The sequence below is a fragment of the Sorex fumeus genome, unplaced genomic scaffold, assembly GCF_029834395.1.
Source record: "Sorex fumeus unplaced genomic scaffold, SorFum_2.1 ptg000039l, whole genome shotgun sequence".
In the NCBI taxonomy this organism is placed as follows: Eukaryota; Metazoa; Chordata; class Mammalia; order Eulipotyphla; family Soricidae; genus Sorex; species Sorex fumeus.
In genome coordinates, this window is record NW_026606096.1 from 13,660,853 (window position 1) to 13,671,621 (window position 10,769).

General features: G+C 45.0%; 1 protein-coding gene across 1 annotated transcript; it reads right to left on the minus strand.

The window, feature by feature from the left end:
• Positions 1-9,070: 9,070 nt before the first annotated feature.
• On the minus strand, positions 9,071-10,471 carry LOC130028126 (tripartite motif-containing protein 75-like). The gene has a single exon (XM_056118845.1). It carries the CDS (start codon positions 10,469-10,471, stop codon positions 9,071-9,073), a length of 1,401 nt encoding a protein of 466 aa, XP_055974820.1.
• Positions 10,472-10,769: the final 298 nt, after the last annotated feature.

The window sequence follows — 10,769 nt, forward strand, 5'->3', positions numbered from 1 at the left end:
CATGGCGCTGCCTCAGCCTTTCTATCTTTTTTTTTCTTTTTTTATTAGTGAAACACCATGAGGTACAGTTATAGGCTTACAAATTTTGTGCTTGGGTTTCAGTTATACAATGATCAAGTGCCCATCCCTCAGCCTTTCTATCTTTCAACAGCTTTCCAGTGTTCATCAGAACAAAGCTTTTCCACTCAGACTGATCCACCCCCCAAAGGAGATCTGAGGATAAGGAGCAGGCAGAGGGCACAGGCCAGGGCATGGTCACAGCAGGAAAAGTTTCACGGTACTGAGCACAGGGTTTGCTCTTGGTTGACTGGGTAAAGTTCTGGAATGAGAATATTCAAAGACAGTTCCGAAGATTTTCACGTGTGCAGATGAGCAATTAGGTAAATGAACGATGTAGCAATCAGTGAGCTGGGGAGAGTAATGAATGTCATTTTAAAATTTCTTTATTTGATTGATTGTTTAAGCTCTTTATTAGGAGACCATGATTTACAAATTATTTATAGTCAAGTTTCCAGCATATACTGTTCCAGCAGCGATCCGACCACCAGAAATTTTGGATTTAGTTGGGAGATAATTCATACATGTTAGAGGGAAAATGTTCTCAATGACCTCATTTGCAGCACAGCAAGTTTGAAAAGAACAAATAGTGGGAGCAGCTATACTGCCTGGGGAGAGAGAGCAGCACAGTCCGGTTCTTTGTGTATTCTGTTTGTTTTGTTCTGCAGACATACCCTGCAGTGCTCAGGGGTCTACTCCTGACTCTGGAACTAAGGCAGGGATCACATGGCAAACACCTTACGGCGCTACCAAGTCTCTGATCCAACAGCGCTTTATTTCTACTTCATAGAGCATTTCTATTTTTCTCTGAAAGAATGAAATTGGGGAGCAGGATGACAGTAAAGGAAGGACTTGCTTCATACAATAAGTAGATTGTAAAATGAATCCAGGTTCCCTGCATGTGTAGTTCCAGATATTCCGACTAGTGTGGGGAAATCAATCACCCCTTTAAAAATCCTTTCAAAGGTCAGCCCCCCCTTACCTCCCATCAGTCATTCCTGGCCGGGTCTCTCCAACCCCACTCTGTGACGTATATAAACACGGTGCTGAGTGCAGGGCACACAATGTGCTGGTGCCAGCCTGATTCTGCATCCTGCAAGGGGAGTGGCTCAGCAGCAGCACCAGGAACTGGGCCAGCCAGAATCAGGAGCAAATTGAGTAGCGATTAATCCGGGAATTTACCATTATTCAGGGGTGACAGGAAGGGATAAGGGGACATTAACTCCCACAACTGGCAGAAGAGGACAAACGCCTTCAGCAGCAGCTCAGGTCCAACCTGGAGGCCTACTCAGACCACATCTGGGCGCTTAGAGGGCGCTTAGAGACCTCAGATGGGAGGTGGCGGAGTGGAGCGGAGCTTGTTGTCGGAGAAGATGGTGCTGAGGGGGGTGAGGGGTCTGCAGCAGCAGACCCTGCAGCCCAGACCCTGCAGCCCCTTCGCTTCAAGCCGGTGGCCTACAGCCTCCCTCCTCTGTGCTCGGTGCTCAGCAGCATCATCCGGAGATTCCGAGAGAGCATCAGTCTGGACCCCTACATGGCCGACCCCTGCCTGCACATGTCCAGGACCTCCATTCTGTGACCTATGTGACGGAGAGGCCCAAAGGGGATGGAGACTCTGGGCCCTGGGATGACTACGCCCCACTGGTGGTCCTGTGCGGGGAGCGCTTCAGCTCTGGTCGCCACTACTGGGAGGTGCAGGTGGGCGTCAAGCCTGAGTGGGTCGTGGACGTGTGCAGCGTTTCCCTTTCGGCGCAGACCTCACGGCCCATGGAGGCTTCTAAGAGATGCTGGACGCTGCAGTTGCAGGATGGCAACTACCTGGCCGTAAGCATGAGCGCGGGGGCCATGCCTCTGGCTCTCAGGGACCTGCCCGCGGCCATCAGCGTTTCCCTGGACTGGCAGCTGGACCAGCTTTCCTTCTACAAAGCCGCTGACAGGTCTCACCTGCACTCGTTCACTGAGCCCTTTGTTCAAGAGCTCAAGTGGTACTTCTGCGTGGGGCCTGACTGCGCCCCTCTCTCTGTGGGCGCTGGCGGGACTGAGGAGGGATGAGCACACCCTGGGCTTCTCTGCTGCCTCATGTGGACAGCTCCTGGTCTTGTAAATTTGGAATTCTTTGCACCAGGTGTCCATGCTTAAGGTTGGTGGGGAAGAACTGTTCCCATTTTCTAACTCTTTGTAATATAATACCACTACTTTTATATCTTTATGTCCATTTCTATTAAAATAAAAATTTACTGGCGAAGAACTTATACTTCCTTTCTTTAAAAAGTTATTTTCAAAGACATTGCAAAATTTTCACGTCCAGTTTTACTAGGTGCTTTTTCTCTAGCCCTGGGACATCTTTCTTGGTCCTTGGCAGGGTTTGCATATTCTTAGAGAATATCTGTATTTAGCCAGTTTTCCTCATTTTGTAAGACTTCAGCAGTGACCTCTGAGCATGGAGCAAGGATTATCCACTTAGCTCAGATTGATGAGGACCAAATAATAAAACAATCAATTATAAAAACAAAAAAAGATCTGAATTTGTTATGAATATATCACTACATTTACAAACAGAATTATGAATCTGATGTCACATATTTATGCAGTTCCCCCACTCAGAAATGATTTAATTGAGCCTCGTCACATACATATCTTTTTCTCCTTTCTGGAAAGAGAGCCCAAGCAGCTCTGCCTTGTGAGGAAAAACACCCCAGTCCTACCTTTCCCACACCTGAGAGTGGAAGTGTTGGCAACCCTGGCCAAAATGCAGGCAGAGCTTATCTGTCCCGTCTGTCTGGAATACTTCAATGACCCCGTCACCGTGGACTGTAGCCACAACTTCTGTGACTCCTGTATCCGCATGTCATGGAAGGATCCGCAGGACAAATTCCCTTGTCCTTTGTGCCAGTAATCCCGCCAGGGGATGGGCGTCAGTGCCAACGCCCAACTGGGCAGGCTGGTGGACCTGACCAAGATCCTGCATAGCTCCAAAATGCTCAGATTGTTTTCCCTCCCACCCTAAAGTGCTCAGTCTTTGCACCTCAGAGCCTCAGAGATGTTCCACAGTCCTGCTTTGGGCAGCATTAGAGAATGTGACTAAGTAGTTTTTTTTTTTTAATGATTCTGGGTCACACCTGGCGATGCACATGGGTTACTCCTGTACTCAGGAATTACTCCTTGCATTGCTCAGGGGACCAATTCGAATGCTGGATTCGAACCCAGGTTGGCCGCATGAGAGGCAAAAGCCCTACCCACTGTGCTATCGCTCTAGCCCCTAAGTAATCTTATTTAGTAGAGGAAAACCTCATCAATGGTTGCCCCCACATGATTATTTGCCTGTATTTTATCCACAACACACCTGCAAATAATCATCCTTCACTCCACCTTCCTAGAAGGAGTTTTCACTTGTGAATCTCTTGTCAGCAGGAAGAGCAACTCAATTTGGGTCATGTTAGGTACTGACTGATTCATCTACAGAAAGAAATTTGAGAAAGGACTGGAGGCTCTGGTTCATTCTATTCCTCTGACAGCATATAGCACAGCCTCAAGTATTGACATTCACCTGGTCATGGATTAAGGCAAATTTCATGGTATAATATGAGTCAGGGCTGGAGCAATAGCACAGGAGTAGGGCATTTGCCTTACAAGTGGCCCAACTGGATTCGATTCCACCACCCCTCTCAGAGAGCCTGGCAAGTTACCGAGAGTATCCCAACTGCACGGCTGGGCCTGGCAAGCTCCCTACCACGTATTAGATATGCCAAAACAATAATAACAAGTCTCTCAATGGAGACATTACAGGTGGCTGCACGAGCAAATCTAGGAACAATGGGAAGACAGTGCTTCAGTGTCACAATATGAGTAAAGGTCATTTGTAATAACACCTGGTGGTGGTAAAATGGTACTCCTGGCTTGGGACTCAGAACTCTCTATTGATGATCTCTGTTCATCATACTCAGGGGGAGACTACACAGTGCCATGGATCGAAACTGAGTGTTCTTTATGCAAAGCCTGCACCTCGTGATGTGAAACTCTGTGAAACCTCTCATTCTTCCGGATGAACATACTGATATAAAAATGCTTTTATTTGTGGGTCAGGTTCTATTCCTCTTCCAATCTCTGCCATCCGTCATAGTATATTCACCGTGGATTTGCTCTATGTTCATGTTTTTCAAGGTGAATATTGGTTAGAAGTTTATCAGCTTCAAGTAATCTAACATTACCTGCTTTCCTAATTGTTTTGTTTGGAATTAGGGTGGTGAGGTTCTCCGTGTTGTTCAAAATTCCATGTTGCCAGGTAAATTATATGATTACATTTTTAAGACTGCTAATTTGAGACAGTTAGAGAGCTAATATCGGGTTAAAGGCATTTTACTCACATAAGGACAGCCCAGTTTTGCTATCTGACACATCTATCAATTACACATCAGCACAGAGGAAGGGATCATCCCTGTGCCCTGCCAGGCAGAGTGGCCAACACAATGCAGTCTCACCCCCTCCACACGTAAATGCCAGTTTAACATCAACACATGAAGAACATTTCTTTCAGTTCGTTTCTTCATCGTTATATTTATTTTATTTTAGTGGTTTGTATATTTTTATTTATCTTTGGCTTTATAGCCACAGCAGGTGATGCTCAGGGCTGACTTTTGGCTCTACCCTCAGAAATTACTCCTGACAGTGCACAGGGGACCAGACAGGATGCTAGGAATTGAACCTGGTACAGGGTGAGCAAAGCAAACACCCTACCAGCTATACTATGCTTCCAATCTATTTTCATGTATTTTTTAATAAAGAACGGTAGACATTGGTAATGAATTCTTTAGTTCTTTATTCAGTCAAGAAGAGATTGAAGAAATAACTGTCACTACTCCTAAATAGGAAAATATTAAAGGGCAGACCCACTTTTTGGCCACAGGAAGTCAGGGCAGATAAGACTTTAATTGACACCAGCACAGGCCCATAGGATCCTGGCCCTTTGGAAAGATGCTCCAGTTGGACTAAAGGGGTGAGAAGCTCATAAAGGTGGATCATCAAAAGTTTCAAGCTCTTATTCTTGACAAGGCCACAGCAATGCATCGACTTTTAGGTAGGTATAAAGCTTGGTCTGGGGGCAGCTTAGGAAAAATCTTATGAAACTCCTCTGCCCCTCTATCGCCAAACTCAGATTGCGCTCCCAGCTCTCTTCTCCAGAGAAGCCCATTTTCTGCCTTGAATGAGTTATTCTCTTATTACATTCTTTATAATCTCTATATGAAGGAATTTAACTTAAAAAAAGGATGATGATTTGGGGAGTATGATATGAATATAAAGTCTAGAGTCCAAGGTCACAAAGTTCTGCTTTGCCTGGTTCTGTGGAACTTCACTCATGCGTGAGGCTTGGCCCGAGTGGTCAGGAAAGCAGCCTGGAGCATGGAGGCGGCTGGGTAGTGAAGAATATGCCATCAGTACTCATCAATACAATGGCTTGGCTCTTCACACGCTACATGTCTGAATGCAGGGTTCATCCCAATAGAAAAACAGCAGAACAGTTCTATTGTACAAGAAGGGAGACATCCACAATATCGACAACTATCACCTGATCTGCCTGTTGTCCGTTACCTACAAGCTGTTGACTCGAGTCATCCTGAATAGGACTGGCAGAACACTAGATGAAGGATAACCAAGCAAGCTTACCGAGTTCCGAAAAGGATTCAGCATGATCGACCATATCCACATGGTAACCAAGCTCACTGAGGTTTCTCAGGAGTTCAAGATGCCACTCTGTCTAATCTTCATCAATTTAAAGAAGGCCTTTGATTCTGTTGAGACTGAAGTGGTTATCGAAGCCCTAGCAAAACAGGGCATTCAAACTCAATACATCAGGATCCTCCGTGAGCTATATTACGGATACACCTCCAGGATCTCACCATTCTACAAGGAAGTGATCATCGACATCAAGAGAGGAATTCAGCAAGGTGATACCACTTCACCAAAACTCTTCAATGCCACCCTCAAGAATGTCATATGGCAACTGGAATGGGATGGAATGGGAGTGAAGATAGACGGTTGGCAACTACAACAACTCTGTTTCACTGTTGACAACATTCTTTGACTTTTTTTTTTGGCTTTGCTTTTTGGGTCACAGCTGGTGGTGCTCAGGGGCTACTCCTGACTATGCACTCAGGAGTTTCTCCTGGTTATGCTTAGGGGACCATATGGGATGCCAGGAATCGAACCCAGGTCAGCCGGGAGCAAGGTAAATGCACTTGCCACTGTGCTATCACGATAGCCCTAGACATTGTACTAATAACACCAAACATTAGCCAAGCAGCACAAATTCTGGCCAACTTCGACCATGAGTGTGGAAAGATGGGAATGCAGCTGGGTCTCATGAAGACAATTTTTATGAGAAATGGACTACCTCCTGAAATTCCATTCACTCTCAATGAACGAACATCTCTGAATGCAGCAGTAATGTATACCTAGATCTAGAAATCAACATGAAGAACAACATGGCACCTGAGTTGTGCAGGAGGAAGAGAGCCGCTTGAAATGCCTTCAAGAGCATCAAAGAAACAGCTAAGAGGATAAAGACCCTCCAGCTCTGAGCACATCTCTTTGACTCCACCTTTCTTTCTGCACTACATACTACTAAGAGACCTGAGTCCTACGAAAATAGGATTAGAACGCTATCAGTGTCTCCCAAAGAGGAATCAAAAGAGCTATTCTTGGAGTATCAAGATTCACTCAAGTGAGAGAAGGAATCCATAGTTCCGACCTCCATTGATTATCGAGAATCCGGGATGCTGTCTCATTTGCCAAGGCATCAAAAATCAGATGAGCTGGACACGTAATGAAATTTGGAGACGACAACTGGACTAGAGCCATTACTGACTGGATTCCATGGGACGTCAAAAGATCGCGTGGCCGCTCACCTACGAGATGGTCAGACTTCTTCGTCAAGACTCTGACCAAACGGTTTGAGGCTCTTCATGTTCCTGGAGCGAGCAGAGGCCATTGGGCTACACTGGCACGGAACAGGGACAAATGGGGACGTCACTGACACCCGGTCGAGCAAATCGATGAGTAATGGGATGTCAAGTGATCAAGTGATGAAATATAAAGTAGTTTGGGGGTTACACCCACCATTGTTCACGGCTTATTACTGCATTCTCTACTTAGGGATCCCTCTTGGCAATGTATGGTAAAATCCTGGGGTGACAGGAACTGAATATGGGTTCGCATGCATAACCAGCCTTAATCTTTAGAGTAACATTCTGGCCTCCCAAAGCAGGTGTGAAATCTTTTGATAACCATGAAGGAATTTCCACAAGGTGGGTGGGACTATGCAGATTCCAACAAGCAAAGACCTCAGATTCCTCCAGTAGAGGGAGTGCATGCAGGGTTGGCCTGGAGCTTAGCTGAGAAAACACACAAAGGTACAGGTTATAAGGGAGGGACTCTCCCAAAATAAAGTGAAGCAGCCAGGGCATAGTAAGGCAGGAAAGATATATGCCTTGCACCAACCCCATATAGTTGTTCCCTCAAGCCCACCATGAGAGATAGCTTAGGGCAGAGCCAGAAGTACACCTCGAGCACAGCTGAGTATCACCCCAAAAGAAAAACCAAAAACGAAAAAAACAAAAATAATGAAGTCCTGGAGCCAGGGCTGTGGACATGTTTGATCTTCTTTGCACTTTTAGGGCTTTCCCTGACTTCTTGTATCTTTGTTCAATGTTTGATTAGGAACAAACTGAAATCCGGAAGTCTTTACTAGGAAGTATCAATTTCTCATTAGAAAGGGTGAGTGATTGTACAAATCTCACTACCTTCACAAAACAACCGTATCCGGGGATGTGTGGGGCCTGTGAAATTGTTTTCTGTCTAGTATGGAAATTATATTTTGACTGACAAGTCAACCTCATCAAGTAATTACTATCTAATTCTTTCCTTGAAGAATTCTTGAATTTTCTCATTCCAAAACTTCACCCAGTGCATCCTGTGCATGCCCCCGGCCTCTGCGCTCTGCCCTGTAACCACCTCCTCAGATCTCCTGGGGGCCACATCAGTGCCTGGGGAAAAGTTTTATTCTGTTGGACACAAGAGAACTCTTATCTGCTAGATAATACTTAAAGGATATTATGAATTTCATTTCCAATTTTAATTTAAATTCATAGAACTGTAGCACTTTTGTCCCACTGTTCACAGACTTTCTCAAGTGAGCACCAGTAATATGTCCATTGTGAGACTTGTTACTGTTTTTGGCGTATCGAGTATGTCATGGGGAGCTTGTGTGGCCCTGCTGTCTGTGCAAGATACTCTCAGAAGTTTGCTGGACTCTCTGAGAGGGACAAAGGAATAGAACTCAGGTCAGCCACTTGCAACACAAAATGCCCTACCTGCTGTCCTATTGCTCAGGCGAATTTAAACTCAAATGCCAAGATCAATCTGAATAATACTAGCTTCCTCGCTTCTTACACCATTACTTAAATTAAGCTTCATTACCACACATTTGGGATATCATGTTTGATCACCGTAAGACACATTAAGAAGCTCAACCCATAACTTTATTCTTAATTTCAGTAACAAGGTAGAGGAAATAGCATGCAAAACTGGAGTAATTCCTGAGAATGAGGCGAAATCTACAAATTCTGTACAAAATAACAAAGTAGAAAATGTCTAGGAATTTTGGAAGCAGAGATGACTATGGGCAAATAATGATAAGCTGGAAGCACATGAGGTAAAAATACACAGTAGGTCGCCAAAAAAATGAAAAGTTGCCCAAAACAAGTATTTTAGGTATTCTAGGGAATAGTGGCTGGAATGTGAGATTATTCTAGAATTACTAGGAACTTGCTTGTCTACAGAGATTCACTTGATACGAAAGGCTCTCCTGTCAGTTTTCCCAGACAAAGATTAAATGAGAAAAAGAAAATCAATGAAGCCTTTTAACAGTTGTGTAAAAAGCTTTATTTACATTGAACCTTCAATAGCAGGGGGAAGAAATATACCACAGACCACATTATCCTCCAGTATGCTCACATCATTAGTCTATAACCATATGCATTGTAAGAGATTTTGATAAAGGTCCAATAGCAAAATAGGGTATCACTTTTTCTGAGAGTGTACCGGTGAGCCTATGCAAACATGACCTGTTAGTCATATTAAAAAAAGAAAGTTCTCCCATTTCATAATCCAGAAAAACACCAATTCTCATTGTCACATATTGTTCTGGCCTTTCAATGTGCATATTACCAGGGAAAGACAAGGTGATATCTGATTGCCATAAGTCACTTTCGGAGAAGGGATGTGTCCATATATGATCACGGAAGGATGCTTTACACAGTCCGAGGGAACATTCGCCTATGCCTCTCACTTCTACCTGCCAAAAATGCCTGCCTCCGTCAAAGGACTCACAGCACTGCACAGCTAGGAAAGGAACAATGTTGTCAACATGGTGGTGGTCCAGCAGGTGAGGGTAACTTGATCCAATGTGGAGACTTCTTCTATCTTTGGAGATGGTCAGACTTGGATGGGCGGTATCAGGGTCCAGTGTCAAATTCTCCTGGAATTTGCTCATTATTTTGTGCAGACCAACATAATTGGGAGAAAGGGTGTAGCTCTCATTCTTGAATTCATATGAGGAGACTGTAGGGAAGGGTGGGTTTTCATACCTACTCTGAAGGTTCTCAACACTTGCTAGAAAATCCTGGTCAGCCAGCAAACACTTCTCTGTTATGTCACGTAAGAGAATTTTCACCGTGTCCATACTGCTTAAACTTTGGCTCTTATTCTGTGCTATCTTTTCTTCCATCTCTCTCTCTCTATTGAGCAAGCTGGCATGAATTGATAATTGCTCTTCTCTCAAGGAAAGTTTGAACTGCTCAAATTCAGCATGTAGTTCTTCTTTCCACGACTCTATCTTCCACGTCCCTCCCACACTTTGTGCAATTTGATTTTCACACTCCTTCTTAGCATCGCTCATCTTTGTCTTCAGAAGTTCCATGAATCCTTTGAGCTTCTTCCTTTGACTCTCTGCAGCTCTGTCAGTGGGAATCAGGTGGTGACCCTGGTGGTGAGTGGAGATTCGACACTGAGGACACAACAGCTGCTGGTCCTCCTCACAGAACAGGTCCACGACCTCACTGTGCTTCTCACACAGGGGTTCCTCTGCCTGCCATCTCCTTTTGCTCTTTCCAGTGGGGAGCTGCTTAAGGACTTCTGTGACGTGACGCAATTGTTTGTTCCTCTTGAAGTTCCTGTCAGGGCAGTGGTGGAGGCAGACGGGACACGGGAAGACGTCCTGGAGGTCAACCCAGCACTGGTGGATGCAGGAATCACAGAAGTTGTGCCCACACTCAAGGGTCACTGGGTCTCTCAGGTAATCCAGACATTGAGAGCAGCTGGCGTCTGCTGGGATCTCATCCAGGGAAGCTGAAAATGCCATTGGTCAGGGATAGGGCTACCTGAAGAAGTTCCTTTGAGAATATTCTGGTTCTCCACCCACTCGAAGGTCAGAAGCAACGTTCTTCTTAGCCCTCACGCTTTGAGGAAAGCTGACCTCTTTCCAGGTTCTCAGCAAGTTCTACTACCACAAACTTGTTTTTGATTTCTCCTTTGCAGATCCTGAGATCTTTTCAGCTGCCACGTGAGAGTGTGGCCAGATGATCACCATCGACAATGTCTGGGGCTCTGGGTTCCCTTCACTCAGTTATCTTGGCATTTTGGCCTTTTTTTGTTACAAA